The 22767-nt window shown below is 45.0% G+C and overlaps 1 protein-coding gene across 1 annotated transcript in view; it reads right to left on the bottom strand.

Moving 5' to 3' along the window:
• The window catches only part of RADIL (Rap associating with DIL domain), a 90261-nt gene that overhangs the window by 31824 nt on the left and 35670 nt on the right, over positions 1-22767 (bottom strand). The window contains 2 exon segments of the mRNA XM_029058358.2: positions 2092-2760; positions 6527-6843. Of these exon segments, the coding sequence (XP_028914191.1) occupies positions 2092-2760; positions 6527-6843 (986 nt within the window).

Below are 22767 nucleotides of genomic sequence, written 5' to 3'. Positions count from 1 at the left end.
TTCCCTGCCCACAGTGAGCTTACAGTCCAGAGGGGGAGACAGATATTTATGTAAATAATATATAATTTATAGATATGTAACTTGGGACTGGCAGGCTGATGTCTTCTAACCATCCTTCCCACCCCCAGGGAAAAAAATTCCAAAGTTCATCTTAAACCACAAGCCACCTGGCAAATGCCCAAGTGCTCTTTGGAGGAGTTGAGGCTTGTGCATGTCTACGCTGGATGTATACATGTAAAGTACAAAAATCTGGATATAGTGAAATGAAAGGAGAGAAATTTGCTGATATGCAAAATTGGTAAAATTGCTACTGACAATTTACTATTGCAGCCTATCAATGGCCATAACATTAGGGAAGCAGCACGGCCTAGTGGAAAGAGCATGGGCCCAGGAGTCAGAGGACATGGGTTCTCATCCTGGCTCCACCAAAAGTCTCCTGTGTGATCTTGGGACAAGTCGCTTAACTTCTCTATGCCTTAGTTATCTCATCTGTAAATCAGGGATTAATACCGGGAGCCTCATGTAGGACATGGACTGTGTCCAATCTCATCGGTTTGTATGTACTCCAGCACTTAGTAACAGTGCTTAGCACATTGTGAGCACCTAACAAACACCATTTTTTTAAAAAAGTACTGTTAAACTGATTTCAGCCAGCATATTGCTGCTCCTCCATTGAGTGATAAATAATCAACACTACGGTAAGACTCCAGGAGGTGATTTGACACAGTTAATCTGTTACAGTTTGTTCTTGTAACAACTAGGGCATATTTGCTTCATGTTATGGAGCCTTGATAAGACTGCATCCTACACCTCCTACTGCTCAATGTATGAACAGAAATGAAGTGTTTCCTAGTAAAAAGAAAATGACCGATTCCATCCTCATAAAAGTTTGTTCCTTTGCCCCAGGGTGCTCCCGAGTCAGAAATCCCTCCGGGTGACAGCCCAGAATTTGCAGCAGAGGGTCTCTACTCACACCGAGGCCAAGGGCCAAGCCCGCCGCCCCTTCCCCTTACCAAACCCTCCCTGCCTCACACCAGCTTGGCAGACTTAGCTCAGATAACTCCCAGTCAGCCAACAACCAATTCCAAACACGTGTTTGGACTTTCCAGGAGGTTGTCACTCTGCCAAGAAGAGGTTATCCCAGATGTTATGGTCAATCCTCCCACTAGGAAAAAAAAGTTCCATTTAGTAAAAAAAAAAGAAAAGAAAAAAAAAAGTGTGTGTGCATGTGTGTGTGTGGTAGGCGGGAGGGGCAGGCTGATGAGAGGAGCTGGATTCACAAACTCAGCAGCTTCTGCCTCAGAAACAGGACAGTAGTGTCTGCTTCACTTCTCCATGGGCCTCAACCCTGATATTTCCTAGTGGATTGAAACTACATGCGAGTCCCTGGCTCATCTAGCCCAGCCCCTCTCAAGATGTACAGAGCAAGGTCATGCGGAGAAATCTTGGGAGCTCAAGGTGCAGGGAATGAGCTGCTGGCTAGTTGCCAAACAATGTCCATCATCAGCTAGTCTGTGGACCTGTGTGCTCTGAGGAAACTGTCTTTTGCAGCAGCTCATCATCTAGGCCACCACCTGCCAGCCTCTCAGCTCTTGAGGCTACTAACAAGGACCCAGAAATCTGGGGCTATAACGTGGCATGGTAAGAAGGGAACTGGTACAATATGGCGGTCTGGAACAGCCACGTGAGTATAGAACCATTTTGGTTTCAGCATCTTCCCTCCCCCCTTGCCGCCTAGTCTACTCCATCCTGGAGCTGAAGGGGGAGACGTAGTAACATTTTTGCTTTCAGATACACCTCTCCGATGTGCTCAGGGGATGGGAAAGATTTCAAGGCACAGACCAGCAGGATGGCCTCTCCGGATTCAAAACCAAGTGATTTTACTCCCATCTCTTCCCCTTTACTAATCTCCTGGCCTGTCACACACAGCTAATGAAGAAGCTTGGAGGGGGAGCGGAATCAACACTGGCTTCCCCATTTGTTGGTAAAACCGGATCAAAAACTGCCCCTATTCCAAGGCCTATGTGGGTGACGCCTTAAAACCCCCCAGCTTAATATCAGCAGGAAGCCCAATCGCCCACTGTGACTGACCCAGACGGTCCTCTGAATCATCTTGGTCAACTTGAGTAGCAGCTGCCCAAACTCTCCCGGCTCAAAGCTGGTGGCGGAATGCTGGACGCAGAGACAGAGGAGAAACGCCGGGGTCAGCTTGTGGTCGTCACCCCCGGGCTCGATCAAGGTCATGATCCTCTTCACCAACACATCCTCCACCGCCCGCTCAAACTCCAGGTGCAGCTGACGCCGGGGGGCCTTGTGGCTGGGCAAGCCCCCTCGCCGCTTGGAGGAGGGAGGGGCTCTGCCCCTGAGCACTGTGCCACACATCCTGCAGGTGGCCGGTTCGGAGGGGCGCGGCACAGCCTTGAGGCGGGCCAGGGTCTGGGAGGGCAGGGGCTGGGCTCGCACTGGGTCCTTGTAGAGGAGCAGGTAGTAGAGCCCTAGAGAAAGCAGATCTCCGTGGTGGAGTACCGTGGCCTTGCCCACTTCGGAGAAGTTAACAGAGATGATGGCTCCGGGGATGGGCTCCAGGACGAGTCTCTCCTCTGACTGGTAGTGCCGAGAGCGGCTGGACAGGCGGAGCCGTCTGATGGTGCAGTGGAGGGGCAGGATATCCGGGGCTGAAAGACTGATGCTGGGCTTGCTGGAGGGAGTCCTTTGGCCCACTGTGTGCTGCTCACGGTTGAGCAGATAAACTAAGCTATCCTGAAATGCAAGCACAAGGAACCTCAATAAGAAGGCAAGGGATTCAGCAACTTCAGTGAAGGAGTGGGGGGGGAAAAGCACGAGGAAAGGGGGCACTTTAGTCTCCGGCCACTTGAGCTTTCACTGCAAGAGCTGTCCCAAGGGTCCTGAGTGTCCGGAGTGGCTGCAGGCAGTCATGACAGCTCCAGCTCATCACCCCCACATTCAACCCTCTCCCGTGGGCTGGCACCCTGGGCAACCACTCCTCTCTGTTCTCTCCCCCATAGTGGGCTGTGTTTCCCAGCAGGTGCTGAGCAACAGGCTGGAGACTCAGGGACTGTCCCACATTAGCACCTCTAATGCCATAGGTGGCAGAATGTCAAGTGACCTAGAAATACAGAGACTGGCGGTATTGACTCCACACCTAGGCTAGGAAGAAGTGCCCCAGATGAATCTGCTGCCACACAACGGGACCTTTCTCCAGCACACAGGTGCCTGTATCACTATTTCCAAAGTTTTTGACTGAGCGATCCCTTCAGGAAGCCTCCAATTTTGATTCTCACTAAAGGAAACCTAAGCTTATAACATGGGTTGGACAGGTAGGGTTCATCACCATCTATCTTTCCTTATTATTATTATTACTATTACCAATAATAATAGTGGTATTTGTTTAGTGTTTACTATTTGCCGAACACTGTATGAAGTGCTGGGGTAGATACAAAGATAATCGGGTCTCAAAGGGGGCATGCAGTCTAGGTAGAAGGAAGGACAGGTCCTAAATCCCCATTTTGCAGATGAGGTAACTGAGAAGTTAAGTGACTCGCCCAAGGTCACACAACAGGCCAGTGTCAGAACTGGGATTAAAACCCCTTCCCTCTGATTCCCAGGCCTGTGCTCTTTCTGCTAGGCTGCGCTGCTTCCCATAGTCTATGATGCTTTCCTTCCCTCCCACTCCTGTTTTAACCTCGTAATAATGTCTGGTTCCCATCTCTGTAACCCTGGTATGGATCTGGAATCAAAATATAGTGAGTCAAGCACCTACTCTGTTCTATTCAGTGTCTTTATTCTGAGGTAAATGAGGCTAGTTTTAGGCCATCTCCTGCCTGGGTTCCTGAGGTACTGGGATGGCAGGGATGCCAGAAGGGAAAGGCCAATTGAGATAACTGCCCTGGGCCCCAAAGAGGGCCTCCACCTGCTAGAAAATGGGAATCCGGAGAGTTGCTGTCAGGCAGGGTGAGTATGAGGGTGGGAGAGGGAGTTGGTAGTCTAAGTCACCAGGATGACCAGGCCACTGTACAACCAGGACAGAGGTCCAATTGACCACATGGGACAGCAACTTTCCAGTGCCTCGCTTGACAGGAGCAGCTGGGTCCCAGAGCTGTCTGCACTCCCATCCAAATGAGCCAGGAGGAGTGTCAACTGAGGGGATGGAGACGAGAGACTCTTTAAACCTTTCCACCCCATTAGGTTGATGGGACCACACAGCAAGTAAGTGGTCCCAGGCCCCACAGGGATGAAGGTAAGCCTTAGATTCCATTTTCTGACCAGGAGAAGAAACATGGCATAAGAGTCCCCACTGTTATTTGCAGCACTTTCTGTAACCTAGAACTGGGCTCAAAAAGCCCCTTCCAGTTCAGAAAATGGAGCTGCAGGGAGCAGGAGGGCTCCTGTGTCCTGACTCTAGGTTGGAGTCCAAGAGGATCCTCTAGACCCCTCAAGTATAATTTGAATCTGCCCTACAGCAACAGAAGAACAACCAAAGTGTAGTATTCAGGCTGGGCAAGACATGGGCGAGAAAAAGCCCCCTTTTCCTGGGTCCCTATGGCATCCCCCCTCCCCAGCTCCAAGTTGCCCCCTATTTTGGTACTTGCTGCTCGGAGGCTCTTTAAACCCTTCCTTCCCACTCCTCACTCACCTCAATCCCCTGCTGCTCCCTGAAGTGGAAGGAGCCTTAGCGCAAGGTACATCTCCCTGCTGAGCCTCCCCACCACGCCCAGCACTGTGCGTACCATAATTAAACCATGACATGCGCCTGGCACACCACAGGGAAGAGCAGCCCAAGTGGGAGAGAGATATAAAGGAGCATAGAAGCTGCAAGGCAATGGCAAAAACAGAAGAGAGAGACCCAGAGAGGAGCAAAGGTTGAAAGGACCTGGGAAAGACAGAGGAAAATCAAGTGGCAGGCAAAAAGGGAAGGGAAAACCAGGAGAGGCATGAAAATGGAACAGAGGAAAAGAGCAAGGAACAGGAGAACAGGAGAGGAGAGGCAGAAAAGATAAACCAGCACAAGAGCTTAGGGCCATAGGTGGAGAAAAGAGGAGTGTAGCAGAGGGAGAAAATAAAAGTGGTGAGAAGATAAATATAGCAAAGAAAAGAGATCAAAGTAAGAAGTAGGACAATTTCTCTAACCAGGCAAGGCTCAGATATTTCTGGGATCATGACTACTAACTCTACAGTACAGTATTTTCCCAAACGCTTAGTAGAATGCTTTACATATAGTACGCACTCAAAAAATATCACTGATTGATTTACTAAGCCCGTCAAAGGGCAAGGACTGTTTCTGTTGCCGACTTGTACATTCCAAGCGCTTAGTACAGTGCTCTGCACATAGTAAGCGCTCAATAAATACTATTGAATGAATTAATGTATTATCCTTATAGTATATGTATTGTGTACATATATAGCTACATGTTTATAAAGGGGAGAGGAAATTAAGGCTTAGAGACCTTAATTTTACTCTCAAATCTGCAAATGACTGCAGGTGTTACAGCTATTGTGTATTTCAGTTTCACCCTCTGCAAAATAGAAATAGGACCTGTCCTTACCTCAGCATGTGGCTGTGAGAACCAGATAATTGCCTGAGATACTATCAGAGAAATAATAGGAAGCTGTATACAGAAGGTACCAGATAAGGTGGTGGATTTATTATCCTAGGTAGCATGGCCTAGTGGAAAGAACATGGGACTGAAAGGCAAAAATCCAGGTTCTAATTCTGTCTCTGCCACTTGCCTGCTGTATGACCTTAGGCAAGTCACTTTACTTTTTGTGACTCAGTTCCCTCATCTGTAAAACAGAAGTAAAATACCTGTCCTCCCTCTTGGACCACAAGCCCCTGTAGGAGAGGGACTGTGTCAATGTGATTTCTTGTATCTACCACAGCATTTAGCACGTAGTTAACCCTTTCTAAATGCCATCATCACTATTATCATTATTTTAGGATGAGGTTAGTAAAATAGGAGTTGGTGACATTTTGACAACATTAATGGCCTTTGTGGACTTTTCTGACAGTCAGCAAGATCCTTTATGGGCTGCTCTTTCTACCCCAAATCCACAGTGATGGAGAGAATCTTTAGCCCCTTCAGGGAGCTGATTCTAAGAAGAACCTGATCTCTTCCTAACAACCTCCAAAAGTACCCACTGTGCAAGTGAGAGACATCTCCTTCGCTCGTCCCACACTTGGGGAGCATCGGCCCTGCTTGGCTCTATTCTCTCCATCACTGCTGCACTTGAGTGGGAAGGATGGGTCCCTGAGGAGCCCTCTGGCTACAACATCGTGACAAGGTAACTCTGGGGCGTCAGATGTCTACGTGGGAAAATAGGCTTCCTTTTTAAAATAGCATTTTCTCTGAATGGATGGAAATTATCCTTTCCAGGAAAGCCATTTGGCTGAAGCCTGGAACAGGCCATTTATTTCCAAGAGGGAACAGAACACGTAAATCTAAGTCCACGTCATGACTAAGCCTATCATTGCTGGTCTGAAAAGGAATAAGAGATGTGGCGTGCTCACATGCTGCTGACTGTAGCCCTGCAAAAGCAGGAGATGTGGGGACTGGTAGAGAGAGTAGCGCATGTTGCTGTTGCCGTTCCTCTCTTCCACGGGGGCCGGGGGCTCCTCCCCAGAATCCTCCAGGCTGTGGCTGGGTTCCGGCAAGGTTGAATAATGGCGTTTTAGCTCCTCTCCCTGGGTGCCGGCGTAGCTCAGGCTGGTCTCGCTGACCGTGCGGCGCAGTGTGGGTGGGGTGGAGTTGCGTTTACATCCTGGCATCAGCGTTGTGGCCCCCTTTGCTCGGTTCCTCTGCAACTTCCGGGCCTGGGCATTGATGCCTGAAATGTGCCGGGGGGAAGGAAGGAGAGAATGGATTTAGGGCTGAGAAGAGATTTTCTCTTTTAGGAAGAAAAAAACAATGCTGGAGTACAGTCCCAGGAACCACTTTAATAAAACTAATAATGATTGTGGTATTTAAGTGCTTACTATGTGCCAAGGACTGTACTAAGCAATGGGTGGACAAAAGCAAATGGGGTCTGACAGTGTCCCTGTCCCAGGTGGAGCGCACAGTCTCAATCCCCATTTTATAGATGAGGTAACTGAGGTACAGATAAGTGAAAGGACTTACCCAAGGTCACAAAGCAGACAAGTGATAGATCTTTAGTCTTTCGGGTCACACTCCCGTGAGGCGGGTGCTTCCTCAAAGCTAAGGTAAGACTTCCATGTTGGCTAAGTTCCAGCCTTATCCCTAAGCTGCTGTTCTGTCCATCCCAGCGACACCATCTACAGGTTTTTCCCATTATCCTCTTACCCATAGGTGCCCTCCCCAAATATTTCCCAATATACTTAGGGTAAGTAGCTCCAATCCAGGCAGACCATTGTTATGGTTGCCCCTCCAAACAGCCAGGAAGGTGCAGCAATGGGGCCAAGAGTCTTGTCAGGCTGTCTCCCTGAACCTCTAGACAGCAGGGCTCTGCTCCTGCTATCCCCTGGGCAGGCAGCCCTCAGCCAGATTTTGGAACCCACTGGCCAAGATCATCTACCGAGGCCGCCTGGCATAATCTGTTTAATGCAATTCTAGAGAGCCTCCGAATTCCAGTGGGGCGGCACAAAACTCCTGGAAAAAGTTTGCTTCCAATCTTCAGAAAAAAAGGCTGGAAGCCAAAATCAAAACTTTCCCTTCAAATATCCTCTTTTTTCATCTCTGCTACCATTCCATCCAACTAGCGCGATCACCCGGCCCTGTCCGAGGATGGTTAGACATGGGTGGGAGCAGTCCCATCCAATCAGACCCAATGACCTAGAGGGTGGCTAGCAGTCACCCTCAGCTATCTACCCAGAAAGATGCTCTCACCCATCCACACCCACAATCATCCAAACCCTCATCCACACAGACACACTCATTCATTCACACCCCTGCCAACACACAGACACATACAGACGCTGGAAATCGCAAAAGATACAGAGATGGAGTAATGGAAAGGAGAGAGAAGGGGAGGGGTCGGGGGACTTGTGCTACCATAGAAGCGGCAGGGTAACTCTGAGCCATCTGGACACCATCATCAGAACCCTGAGCTTCCACAGTCGGGATAGTCCTGGCAGCAGGAGCAACGAAAGAGTACCCCGGTCCTGGGGTGGTGTCCTCTCCAAGCAGCACATGAAGCCACAGAGGGGACTGCTTGGGGAGCTGGCTGACAGGTCCCCCATCCCTTAAAATGGCCATCTTTGTCCCAGGAGATGGAAAGCTACTGCCCTTCTCCTGGCCCTGCAACGACATTTTAGCCCCAGTCCTGCTCCTCTAGGAGACAGAGCAACAGCAAGTGGGAGAATGGCAGCAGTTGAACTGCAAACATACCTTCCTTCCCTCAGCCTCTCAGACAATCACTTCCAGGGGATCATTTGCTTGCCAAAATGCTCACAAGTAACCCCAAGGGTAATACCATTCCATTTACAGACACATACCCCCCCACACCACCCCCACAACAAAACCATATCACACAAAAATAAGTTTAGCTTCACCTTCCAGCAAAAATGCTTCCCAATCTCCTAATAAGCATTCCATATTCAACCCTTGGTCCCTCATGCCTTCAGAATATCCTCTAGGCTTTCTTGGAAGTTGGTCCGACCTTTCAAAATCTGCAGCATCTGCTGTCTGGAGCCACAGCAGATGGAAAAAAAAAATCCAAGTAAGAGAAAGGTTTGTTGACAGAGATTAAAGGTATTGAGCTTAAAGGATTCATTTCTTACCACAGGCAAGAGACAGTAGTTTATAGGTTTATAGGTTGGACATCTCCTTGTCCCCTGTGCCAGAAATGGACTAATTCTGTTAAAAGCAGGGCGTAAATTCTGTTCTGACCCTGCAGACTGCAGCATAAAGAGTCTTAAAGCTTGGTTGCCAAACAACAGAGCTCTAATTAACTTCTCTTGGGTGTCAATTTGGAGGAACAGTCAGGCTGACAGATAGCTGTGGCCCACAGTTCACATCTGCTTTCACCACTTGCTTCAGGCCCCTTACCCTCTCTGTAAAGGCACATATAGTCCCCTTTGGGGCTGAATGGTATTTTGAACCATAAGGACTATGTGTTTAATTCAAGATCCAAAAGGAAAACAAGAGAGGAAAGCTGGGAATGGTATTTTTCATCTTCCAGCTTCTCTTTTTCTGGATGGGGAATCGCAGGGAAGGCCAGTTGTATACAGTGTAAGGTTTCCAGAAGAGAAGCTGAGAATTTACCTTTTAGGAGTCAAGAAGCAAGCGCATCAGAAGACAGGAAATCAGAGCCCACTTCCTCCTGGATTCCTCCGAGGTAGCTCTCCGAGGTATTTCCAAACTTCAAAACCCGCGGAATATATGCAGAATAAAGCACCAGTCAGCTCAGCCTTCTCCTGCAAGACTGAATTTCCAAACTGAACGAAGAGCAGCTGACTGCACTGCACTCCTCTATGCACAAGACAGCAGCTCTCTGCAGGGCCCATGTTCTCGGATGTGCCAGCTGCTTAAAGGGACCCTGTCAGCTTTGGCCCTAGAAACCAGCCTCCTCCAATTATATTGCTAATGGGGAAAATGGTGAATGATGCTTATCGCCTGTGTGTTTGAAAAATAAAACTGTTTTGGAATGGGGGTGAAGAGAAACTATGGTTTCCTTCTTCAGGAATACAGCAGGAGAAGTAGCTGCCTACTGTGTGATGGAATTCTTCCCAAGGCTCCAGGAGCCTGGCCCTTTAATGCAGATAGGCAGCTTATCGAGATGCAAGCTCCACATTTTGAGCTCAGTGAAGAGCAACCTGTCATAGGTATGGTACTACAGGGTAGGAGTCACAATTTTCACACTGCAGGTGTGGCATCAAGACAAAGCAGTTACCACCCTCTCTACCTTCACACCATTTTGGGCAGCTCTCTGACTCTCACTTCTGTGCAAGACAGATCTGCCTCAACCCCAAAACAAATCTTTTACTTATTTTTCCTACTTCACTACACTCAGCCAGAGTGACCTCATCCCCAGAAAACGAGACATTAGACAAACCACTACTGGGTCGGAGAAATGGTAAACCCACCCCTGGATTCCCGGTCTGATAGAGGGTCTTGTCTTCTGCTGTCGAGTCGTCTCTGAACCAGAGCAACGCCATGGGCACATCTTTCCCAGAATGTCCCACTTCCACCTGCAATTGTTCTGGCAGTGTATCTATCGAGTAGGATTTAATCCCCATTTTACAGTTGAGGAAACTGGCACAGAGAAGTTAAAGTACTTGTCCAAAGCCACACAGCGGACAAGCGGCAGAGCCTGGATTAGAACCAGGTCCTCCGATTCCCAGGTCCATGCCCTTTTCACTGGGCCATGCTGCTTCTCTGGAACCCATCACTTTTAAGCTTCAGTGGATGTTCCCCTGTCCTGATGTTGAGGGATTTACATTTCTACTCTGTCCGCTCCCCTTATGCTTTGATTGTGACCCCTCTCCAGAGGCCTGTGTCTTTTTAGAGTGAAGAGCACTAAACCTTTCATATGGAAGCTTCTTCATTCCCATTAGATTGGAAGCTCATGAGTGCAGGAATGTCTACTACCTCTACTGAACTTTCCCAAGCACTTAGTACAGTGTTCAGCACAGAGTAAGGACTCAGTAAGGACTCTGATCACGCTGATTATCTTATCCAGCCCTAGATTTGTCCTCTCTGAGGTGCCTTTTGTTTTTTATTTCATTTTTGATGCTAGCAGCCTTTCTGGCAATGACCGTACAATGAATCAATGATTTAAAAGGCCAGTCAAATCCTTTCTTGAATTGTGACTAACAGCTCTGAGCCCATCATCATGGAAGTGTGAGCTCAATTATTTTCCCTTTTTCACATTTTTTTGCTCTGTCTCACAGTGAAGTTCACCTGGCCCTTTTCTATTCATTGAGCCAGCTTTACAACGTCTTCCTTCAGTTCATCCCCATCTGCATAGCATTTCACCACCAAGAAAAAACCAAGTGCCATCTGCAAATTTGGAGATTGCTCCACAAATTCTTTCTTCCAGATTACGAAGATATTCAACAAAACCTGCCTTAACACTGATCTTTAGGGGACCCCTCTAGCCCGTAAGCTTGTTGTGGGCAGGGAATGTGTCTATTATTGTATTGAACTCTCCCAAGTGCTCAGTACAATGCTCAGCACCTAGAAGTGCTCAATAAATACGACTGAATTGAATGAATTTTTTACAGCCTGAAAAGTGGCAATTTAACCCTCTCATTCTTTCCTATATTTTAGCCAAACTTCAATCTACAAATGCTTTGTCATGGGAAGAAAATTATTTAAAAGATAGAAAGGTAAGGGAGGGATAAACAGCCACTTTTAATCCCATTATTATTCAGGATTCCTAAATACATGATGTTTCCTCTCTATTCTCACGCTTGGTGGCCCTCTTTAAAGAAATCCAGAAGATCAGTGCCTTCATTCCCCCAACAAGTTGTATTTCTCCAAGGGATCACTGATCCTAAACTTAATAATAGATTCTCCAAATTTTCCAGGTACATAAGTGAGCCTGCAATCCCAAGGATCACATCTGGAATCTTTTTTTTATGATGGTTTAAAGATAGGTTACACACTCTAATCAGTAATCCCCCCTCTAAACTGTAAGCTCATTATGGACAGGCAACAGGTTGAATTGTACTCTCCCAAGCACTCAGAACAGTGCTGTACATATAGGAAGCGCTAAGTAAATTCTATTGATGATGATGATTCTACAACTCAATTTCCAAGTTCCATCAGTTCTCCTAAAATCCTGTTTCCTCCAAGAAGACTTCCCTAATTAATTTCCAAATTCCAAATGAGGTAAACTCAACAGCCACCCCTAACACTTAGGCATTATATGAATATTCAAATGTTTATGTAATTATTTTTTGTTACCTCATTGTTAAAAAGTTACAATGAAGTTGCAATCGTTACTCTGTCCTGATAGTCACACTACCTAATTTATCCTTGTCTTTCCCCCATTCCCATTATTTGCACATAAATTTTGTATCTGTGCCTCGCCCATTAGATTGTAAACTTTGTGAGGCCAGGGAATATGTTTTGCTTCTGATGCACCTTTCCAAGGACCTAGTACAGGGCTCTGCACTCATATGGCACTCAATAAATACCACTGATCGATTGATTAACTTTCAGGTGGAGGCTTTCTGGTCATAATTTATTTACATATAGTTCATTAATTTAGTCTAAATTATCTCATGTGACCACAATTTGATCTAGCTTCTCTGACCTGGCTACTACAAACCTACAATATAAATCTGTAGTCTAACATTTTCCTCAGAAATGACAATGAAAAAAAAAATCTTTGCACCTCTCAGTTAATCTCCTTTTCATCACTGAGGGCACCTCTAACCACCTTCTTCCTTTTAGTATATTTTGGAGAATCTTTGTTATTAACTTTGGAATATCTTCTGTGGCATTCTTCAAATTTCTTTTTGGCCTGCCTGATTTCCCATTTGTACCTGACCCGGCACTTTTGATGGGATTTCCTGCTTTCAGATAAGGGACCTGTGCATTTTTAAAAAATGACTTCTTCCCTCTGATGACCTCTTTCACTTTGCCAGTTATCCCATTCAGGTTTCTGTTTGGTTGCTTAATTTTTTGGTTTAGTGAAACATCTTAACTGGAGCCTCTAAAATGGCATTTCTTTAGAGTTTCAATTTTTATGAGGTCACTTTAAAATTTTAGCTACTCCTTACATCTTTTTCTTAGTCTTCATTTTATTCCAAGCTCCTTTTTCTAAAATTAAATATCAATCACTCGATCAGTGGAATATATCGAGCACTTACTGAATGCAGAGCATATACTGTGTGCAGAGAAGTAGCTTGGCCTAAAGGTAATTGAGGCACAGAAAAATGAAGTGACTTGCCCATGCTGTTCACTCCTTAAAAATTACATCCAATATATTATTTTTCCTTGTTGGCTCTAGGTCTCACTGTTCCAGCAGTCTTTAAATCCACCCAAAAATCTTACCTCCATTTTTCTTTTTGATGAATAATTCAGTCCATCTATTTGAGGATAACTGAAGGCTCCGGCTATTACTAGTCTTCTAGTTTTACAGCTTTCCCGATCCCACATAACACTTTCCTCATCTTCTTACATGGTCTATAAAGTACCTTTACCATAGTTTTGTTTACAATCAGAATGTCTATCCAAACAATTTCATGATTCTATTCTACTCTGCTTAGGTTTATATGCTATGACTCCTTGCTATTATTCTCACAGAGTCAAAGACCCATCCACCCCAGACTTTCCTATGTAGTGTTCTTAACCTAGTAGCCTGTACCCATTGCTTTCCTTCTCCCCATCAAATCACAAAGGTGCCAATTTGGTTAAAGATCTTACTGGCTACTAAGTATTCTAATTCACACATCTGATTATGGGAAGCAGGATGGTACAGTGGAGAGAGCTCGGGCCTGAGAGTCAGGTCATGGGTTCAAATCCCTGCTCTGCCACTTGGCTGCTGAGTGACCTTGGGCAAGTCACTTAACTTCTCTGTGCGTCAGTTACCTCATCTGTAAAATGGGGATTGAGACTGTGTGCCCCATGTGGGACAGAGACTGTGTCCAAACTGATTACTTTGTATCTATCCCAGTGCTTAGAACAGGGCTGGGCACATAGTAAGCACTTAACAAATACCAGAAATATTATTATTATGAGCAGTTTGATCTAATCTCATTGCTTGATTCCCTCTGGACCCAGCCCCACTAACCAGCATTCTTTGGACTTTGTGCCACCAACATCCCAAGTGCTGTGTTTAACCTGCATTCCTTGCTTCTCTGTAAGCACCAATTTCCCCCTGAATTTTAATTTTAAAACAACTTTGCCAATAAATAACATTTGGATTAATTACTGGGTGCAGAGCACTATATTAAGCACTTGGGAGAATACAATATAACAGAGTTGGTAGACATGATCCCTGCTCATAACAAGCTTACAGTCTAGAGGGGGGAACCACTTTAAAAATTTTTTAGTACGAACAACCTACTGTCATTTTGCTTCATATGCAGTATGCATAGGGAAGGAGAAACGTCAGTATGATCTACAAGATGAATTTAAAATAGAAACAAAATAAAGATATTTGTAAGGAAGACCTACAACCGTGATGCAGAGTGGAGGGAAAAAGGTGGTCATGACAGAATGCCTGACTGAGCCAATTACTGTCTAGGATACGTCTGCACTAAATATTTGGATCTTTGACAAAGATTTGGATCATTCAGGTAGCACCTGTCTTCACAATATGGAAATCTCATTAGAACCCTGAGAATTCACGAACAAATGAAAACTTAAAGATCTAAGTTTTAAAGAAAAATTTAAAATTGAATTCACTGAGAAAATTTCAGTTCACTATAGAGAAACTGACAAATGGAGTCAAATCCATCTGTAGACAACTATTTCAATTTAAATTGCCAGACAATCTAAACTTGTAATGTTCATGACATTGTGAATACAAATCAGAGCTCTTCTGAAAATAAAATCTCCTCTGGGTTGCATTCCCTAGCTGATTTCCACCCTTCCTATGTCATCCAACAACTCCCTTAGCACTTATGTATATAAACCCAGAGCCTCCCTTAGCACTTGAAGGATTTCACTGGGAAGCAGCGTGGCTCAGTGGAAAGAGCCCGAGTTTGGGAGTCAGAGGTCATGGGTTCGAATCCCGGCTCCGCCACTTGTCAGCTGTGTGACTGTGGGCAAGTCACTTAACTTCTCTGGGCCTAAGTTCCCTCATCTGTAAAATGGGGATTAACTGTGAGCCTCACGTGGGACAACTTGATTACCCTGTATCTACCTCAGCGCTTAGAACAGTGCTTTGCACATAGTAAGCACTTAACCAATACCAGCATTATTAATTTCATTTTTCCCATCTCTCACTACAACCAGTTGAGCTATAATTTTCCTCCTACTCTCTCTGTATACAATTTATACCTGCCTGTCTTCCCCTGGAGAACAGGGACTATGTCTTTTATTTTATTCTCCCAAGAGCCTAATGTAGTGCCAGAACTCAAGTATTACGGAAAGAAAGAATTAGCTTGCAAAGCTCACACATATCCATTTACTCTCACCCTGTTTCTTCTTATTGGCAATATAGACATCTAAAAAAAGGCACCCGGCAGGATCCCGGGCTTGCTCCGAGCCATGTCGACCAGTAGGCCGGACAGGGCCAAGACGCAGAATCCCAGGCGTGGTCCTTCAAAAAAAGGAAGGGAGTTTGAAGCCTACATCAAACTCTTTATGTTTGAGTATTTCTTTCAGCCTTAGTGAAATCAGCTTGCATGATTCATTCATTCATCATTCATTCAACTGGATTTATTGAGCGCTTACTTGTGTGCATAGCACTGTACTAAGTGCTTGGAAAATACAATTCAGCAACACAGAGAGAGAATCCCTGCCCACAGCGGGCTCACAGTCTAGAAGTGGGGGAGACAGACATCATAGGTGAGGGTCCCGACCAGTGATAAAAGGGCCCCAGAACAGATTGGAACTCAACTCCCGTGAAAGAAAAAGTCTCTGAAGGCTGCCCTTTCAAGCAACAGGGACCTGGACTGAGGAGAGGCTGTGATACCAGTCCCACCCCAACCCTTCAGTCTCATGTCATCTGCAACTACAGCAGGAAATTGGAGGTGATGGCGACTTGCGGTGAAACTGACACGGCAACTTCACTCCTTGTCTTCTTGGAGCTGGATGTAGCTACTGGTTCAATCCAGGAACCTCAGGGGACAATTTGGGACCTTCTTTCCTTGATGACAGGCTGATAATGTGACATTCCACCATGACATTCCTGTTACAAAATTAACTTACAGATCAGGATAATCAAGAGTCTACATGGTGATGGAGGAGCAGAAGAAAATTCCACAAATGAGAATTATTTCTTAATTTTAATCTGTTCCTCTACCATACCTTTGATCAAAACCATTAACCAGGAAAACTGACTGATTTGAAGGTAAATTTCTGGCATCTCCCAGACTCCCAGGATCTGGATAAGCATGATAGCCAAGGACTCCACTCCTGCTCCTGCCCTTCACTGTGGGGGATCCAGCTCACTCCATGCAGCCATGGATGGCAGGCAGATGCTCGTTGTATTGCCGATTGAACTGCTTTCCTCACAAAACTGATGGAAAACCAGAGAACTCCAAAGCTTGTACTGCAAGGACCTCCTGAATAGGGGCTAAGTGCCTTCTCTGACACCTTTCATCTGTGAGATACATTTGGTCTTGATGTTCACTAATTCTGTAGTTTTCTCATTGTCTTTGTGTACATCAACTCCTCTGCTTTAAACCATAAACTCCTTGTGGACAAGAACCACTTCTTTAGGTAACTTCGTGGTAACTGGGGTGCATCTAGAACCGTGCATTGTCAGAAGTAGGCTTCTTAATGAAAAATTTTTGATGATGAGGAAAGGCCGAAGAGTAAGAAGAAAATGGAGTCAACCTCAAGGAGTCTGTGTAATCTACAAATTGTAAAATCAAGTACTGGCCAGTCAGGAAATTCCATTGGTCAGACGGTGTGATTCTCTTCCAGTCTAAGATACTCACACACCTGGGAGTGACAAATATGCTCATTTCCAAGCATATCAGAGAAGTAGCATGGCGCTGTGAATAGAGAACAGTACTGGGAGTCAGAGGACCTGGGTTCTAATCCAAGTTCTGCCACTTGTCTGCTGTGTGACCTTGGCCAAGTCACTTCACTTCTCTGCGCCTCAGTTACCTCATCTGTAAAATGGGAACTAAGACTGTGAGCCCCATGTAGGATAGACACTGCATCCAACTTGATTAGCTTGTATCTATCACTCATACATTCAGTCAGTCATATTTATTGAGCACTTATTGTGTGCAGAGCACTGTACTAAGCGCTTGGAATGTACAATTCAGCAACAGACAGACAATCCCTGCCTAACAGTGGGCTCAGCCTAATCTAATACTTAGTACAGTGCCTGGCACATAGTAAGCATTTAACAAATACCATAAAAAAAATCAGAGGGGAATATGGAGAGGAGAGAAAGAGAAACACTGAGAAGCCTACACCACAAACATGCAAAGATGCCATGCATAAACCACAGTTTCTAGCACCTCGGTTGCCAGAAGCCTACAGTTTGCTTGGGGATTGGGGATGGAGGGGACATTGGTCGACTATCATGCTGAGTTCTACCTTCCTCCTTTCTGGGAGCCTGCTGATGTGACTTTGTCACCATGGCAGTAAAACAGATATTCTGACTTGCAGGGTGTGAGAGGCGATGATGGAGAGTGACCCTATGCTAATGGCAAGAAATAAAAGAAAAATAACCTGGAAGTAACTTTTGTGCGAAACTACTTCTAGATGGCTTTCCTTGCCTGCTTAGATGTATACTGGCAAAGATTTGTACTGAAGAGAGCAAATAAATGAGTCCCTTTTCCACCTAAATCAGAGAAGCTTTTGTGTGACGAGGCCACCACGGGAGAGGAGAGCAAGGCAGAAGGGAAGGAAAAAATGTATATTTTTTTGCCAAAATGGTTGCTTTTCCCCCCTAGAGAAATTAGTGATCAGAGTTCCCTTATCTGGCAGAGAGGAAGGACCTGGCTATTTATTTTGCATGGCAAAATTAACTTTGAAAAGCAGCTTTTAACTGTAGATAGAGCCCTCTGTCACAGGCTCTGTTCTAGCTCCTGAGCCACACTGGAAAGATAAACACAGCTTTTTTCCTGAGCATAACAAAGTCTCTCTATAACCCCTGCTTAATTTTTTACCCTTCCACTACTGTTTTTCCTCTCTAGTCCCAGTCAGTGTAGGTTTGAAAATTCCCATTTCCCTGGCCTAGAAGTGATCTCAGGGAGGAGTGATTGTGGGCAGCTGGGTGGAGTAGAGCAAAATTCCAACTTTGGGGCCAGTAGGAATTTGGGTTGGGGGTGGAGGAGGAAGGTCAAGGGTGGCACTTTAAAAAAACATTCCATTTATAGTAGCTCACTCCCCTTACAAAATTAGGACCCCTATTAAATGGGCCACACCTGTATATTTGGGGTCAGCTATAGCACTTTTTATTTTTGTAAGGGACACTGAGCTCCATTAAATTCACAAAATAATATTGACGATTTTGGAGGAAGGAGCTTGATGGAGTCTCCCATCAGGAACACAGATGGGCCTTAGTCCTGGGCCTTCAGGACTGAGAACCGGTCTGGAGGAATTGATTCCAAGGCTACTTTGAGCAGCCCCACCAGCCCGTTCTCATTTCTTCCAATCACGTCCCCTGCCAGGGCCCACAGTGAAATGAGTGGAGACAGGGGTAGAGGTGCAGCACATGGCGAAATATGTGTGTGTGGTCTTTGCCTATGCCAGCCAGCTGCAGGCAGGACTGGGACCAGAACCCAGCTCACCTGATTCCTAGGCCTGTTGCCAACTCTCTTAGGGTGGGGCAGTCATCATTCTTAAATCTCAAGCAGGAATTCTTTAAGGATCTGGAACACCCTTGTGGAACCAAGGCAGAGATCACGTATACTGATTTCTACTGTACTCTTCCAAGTGCTTAGGACAGTGTTCTTCTGAAAATACCAGGCACTCAACAGATGCTCAATTAACTGAAACTGCTGGGGCCCAATTAATAATGGTGGGATTTGTTGAGTGCCTACAATGTGCCAGGCAGTGTACTAAGCAGTGGGTTGGATGCAAACAAATGGGATTGGATGCAGTCCCTGTCCCACATGGGGCTCACCCAAATCTCCATTTAATAGATGAGATAACTGATGCACACAGAAATGAAGTGATTTGCCCAAGGTCACACAGCTGACAAGTGATGGGGCTAGGATTAGAAACCAGACCTTTCTGACTCCCCAGCCAGTGCTCTATCCACTAGGCAATGCTTCTTCTCTGGATCCTCTGACCAGGAAGAATCTCCCACACAAGTCAAGAGGCAATTTTCTTGTTAGAGGAGCAAAATATTCAAAACAAAATCAGGGAAATTTTAAATGATATCATAGGCAGCCCAGGATAGGGCCTGACCCAATCTAGGGCCAGAGCCCAGTTCCTAGTCGAGTCCCATCTATTTTAAGAAAAAAAAAACAACAAGAAGGGCTTGCTCAAGTTGATCTCATGCCGCTCCACACCTATTGAAGTGGTCCAAGTACCAGGGAGAGGGAAGGAGGGGGAGTGTGAGGAAGAAAGGAAAAGAGGGTGGGAGGGAGGGCAGCTCACAGGCTCAAGTCTACCACCATTATCATCACTTTTGAAACACCTATTCAGCACAGAGCACTGCATTAGATATTTGGAAGCAAAAACATAAGTCACAGCCCATGCCCTTGGGAAACTTTCAATCTTATGATGACAAACACGCAGAAATAAAAAAGGGTGAAACACTGTAGGTACAAATGACAAAAAACAAACACAATAAATAACCAAATATATCACTAAATGCTGTGGTAGCAGGAAGGGATTTAACTAGGGAATGTCTCCTGGAAATGGTGCCTTTTAAGAAGAGTTTTGAAGATCAGGTGGAATGTGGTGGTGGATTTTTAAGGAGGAAGGAAGTTTAATACAACGGGAAAGACTTGCACTGTGGGTAGGAAGGCATGCAAGAAAGGAGCATGGGTATAGTTAAAAGGTTGTTTTGGAAGGGGTAGAGAGTATGAGCTGGGATGTAGCAGGACATAAGAGTGAATAAGAAAGGTTGAAACCGGTAGTGGAGGGCGCCATAAAGTCCATGTTTTTGTTTTAAGACAAAGACAAAAAAGTCTTTGTTTTAATCAAAGAGAAACAGCAAATGAAAAATTGTGCAGAGGAAAAGTGATAGGTTCCAAAAACCAATTTAAAAGGATGTGTATGCAACCAATAATAGGACTGAAGGTGGGGAGGGAAGAGGTAAGATGAGTAAAGAGGCTGTTACAGTAATCTATTCAGCTCGTGATGAGGGCTTGACCCAGGATGAAGGGGATGGAATAATCTGTGAAACCTTGTAGAGGAAAACCTGGCAGGATTCAGAGGCTAACAATGTAAGAAGTCAATTTTAAATTTTAAATGGCCACCCAGATTATAGGGAGAGTCCTGCCTATTAGAAATCTAAGTGAATTTCAGAATTAATCCAAGCCATCAATCAATAATAACTCTGTGTAATACACTATATACCAAGAGTTAGAAGACCTGATCTCTGCCCACAAAAAGCCTGCAATTGACCAGGAAAGACAGGCATAAAATAATTGAAAAATAGTAAAGCATAGTAGAGAAATGGTAAAAATGCTTATATAGTAGAGTATGTTCAAAATTTCACACTATGAATTGTATGACATAATTCATTTAGGATTTATGCTTCATGGAGGGGAGAGAGAGGCATTAAAGTGCAGGGGTGGATATTGCCAATTTGGGTATGGGCGTCTGGAGGTAGTGATGAAGTGAATAAGATTGCTAAAGTTCAAATTGTTGCTTGGATGGTGCAAGTTTCTGGAAAAAGGAAGACTGTGATGGTGAGGGCGAGTTAAAAGAAGAAAATTTAATAGGGAAAATACGGAATTTATTTCTGACCCAATGGGTTTGAGGGGCCAACAAGTCATTCAGGTGGAATTCTTCAGGAAGTATGAGGAGATAAGAGTCTGATAGAGTAGATTCATTCAATTGCATTTATTGAGGCTTACTGTTTGCAAAGAACTATACTAAGCACTTGGGAGAGTACAACACAGAACAGACACATTCCCTGTCCTTAATGAGCTCATAGTCTCGATGACGAACTCACAGTCCAGAGGGATGAAGGGTCTGGGTGGGTGAGAAAGATTAGGAAATCACCTGCATAAAGGTGGTAGCTGAAGCCTTGTGAGTAGATGAGTTATTTGAGAGAATGAGTGTAGCAAGAAGAATAGAGGAGCCAGAAAAGAGGTGCCCAGCAGGGACTCTAGAGTTAAAAATGAGGTGACGGGATGGAGAGCCAGCAAAGGAAACTGAGACGGAACAGTCAAACAGTCAATAGTATTTGAGTGGCCACAGAGTGGCTACTCTGTGTATTAAGCACTTGGGAGAGGACAAGAGAGTAAAGAGACATGATCCATGCCCTCAAGGAGTTTACTATCTAGTAGGGGAGACAGATACTAAAACAGAGAAGGTAAGGGAAGCAAGTAGGTGTAAATAGGTATGAAGCCTAGAGAAAAGAGTGAGGACCTGGGAGTCAAAGGGCCTGAGTTCTAATCCCAGCTCTACCACTTGTCTTTTGTGTGACCATAGGCAAGTCACTTATCTTCTTTGTACCTCAGTTTCCTCATCTCTAAAATGGGGATTAAGACTGTTATCCCTATAGGAGTCAGGGACTGTGTCCAACTTGATTAGCTTATTTCTACCCCAGCGCTTAATATAGTGCCTGGCACATAGTGTCTAACAAATACCATAAAAAATAAAAGACATGCCTGAAACTAAGTGCTATGGGAGCAGGAGTTGGAGTGGGTGAAAGGATGAGAATGAGGAGACTCCTGGGTTGGTCAAAATCAGCCAGGGCCAGTTTTTCAAAGGAGGGGATGCTCAACAGTGTCAAAGACAGCTGAGAGGTTGAAGAGGAATAGGACAAAGTACAGCTCACTAAATTTAGCCTGAAGGAAGTAGTTGGAGACCTTAATGAGTACAATCTCAGTAGACTGAAGAGGGCAACATTCAGATTTCCGAGAGTCAATAAGACTGTTGGTGGAGAGGAAGTGGAAGCAGCAGGAATAACCAGCATGTTCCATGCGCTTGGACAGGAATGGAAGGAGGGTGTTGTAGAGTTGAGAGAAGATTTTCTTATGGAATTTAAGTGCTTACTATATGTCAAGCACTGTTCTATGCTCTGGAGCAGATGCAAGTTAATCAGGCTGGATACAATTCCTATTCCACATGGGGCTCATAGTCAAGTAGAGGGAAGAAAGGTATTGAATCCTCACTTTGCAGCTGAGGAAACTGAGGGACACAGAAGGTAAGTGACTTGCCCATGGTCACACAGCAAGCAAGTAGTGGAACCAGGATTAGAACCCAAGCCCAGGCTTTGATCCCCTAGGCCACACCAATTTTTTTAGTAAAGGAAAGGCTAGGGTGTATTTGAAGGCAGAGGGAAAGTCCCAGAGAAGAGTAAAAGGCAGAAGACAGCAGTGAGGGAGGGGAGGAAGGTAAGGGTTCCAATCTCTTCCTCACATCTTTGATTGATTTCCCAGCACGATGAGCCATATCATTCCTTCAGCTAACTCTAGCACTCATAAACTTATATATATCCTTATTAGCACTCAAATATATGAATACATATATGTTTATGTATTCAATTACTTATTTTGACCACTCTAGTTATAAGTACTTTTACATTTGTCTTCTCCATAAAAGTGAAAACTTCTTGTGGGGCAAAACCATGTCGCTTTTTTATTCTGTACTTCCTGAGCACCTAGTGGGGCTCAATAAATGTTCCTATGAATTCTCTTCTTCGATCAATTAATCAATATTCAATCAATAGGATATTGAGCACCTAATGTGTACAGAGCACTGTTCTAAGCATTGGGAGAGTACAAGGGAATTAGTAGATATGATCCTTGTCTTACAATTCAGCAGGGAAGACAGAAACTAAAATAAATTACAGGTAGGAGGAAATGATAGAGTATAAATTTACAAGGATAAGGGTATGGTGTTTGGTAGGAAGGAACGGGGAGGAATGGGGGCGTACCGAAGCGCTTAGGTAATGCAGAAGTTCTGAAAAGGCAGTTGAGGGGGCTGTATGGAGTGAAGAAAATCATAAATTAATCAAGGAAGATTTCCTGGAGGCGATATGATTTTAGAAGGGCTTTGAAGATGGGAAGAGCAGTGGTCT

The sequence above is a fragment of the Ornithorhynchus anatinus genome, chromosome 2 (genome assembly GCF_004115215.2).
Source record: "Ornithorhynchus anatinus isolate Pmale09 chromosome 2, mOrnAna1.pri.v4, whole genome shotgun sequence".
Lineage (NCBI taxonomy): Eukaryota > Metazoa > Chordata > Mammalia > Monotremata > Ornithorhynchidae > Ornithorhynchus > Ornithorhynchus anatinus.
Note: the sequence above shows the minus strand (reverse complement) of the source record. Positions and strands in the feature narration are given on the sequence as shown.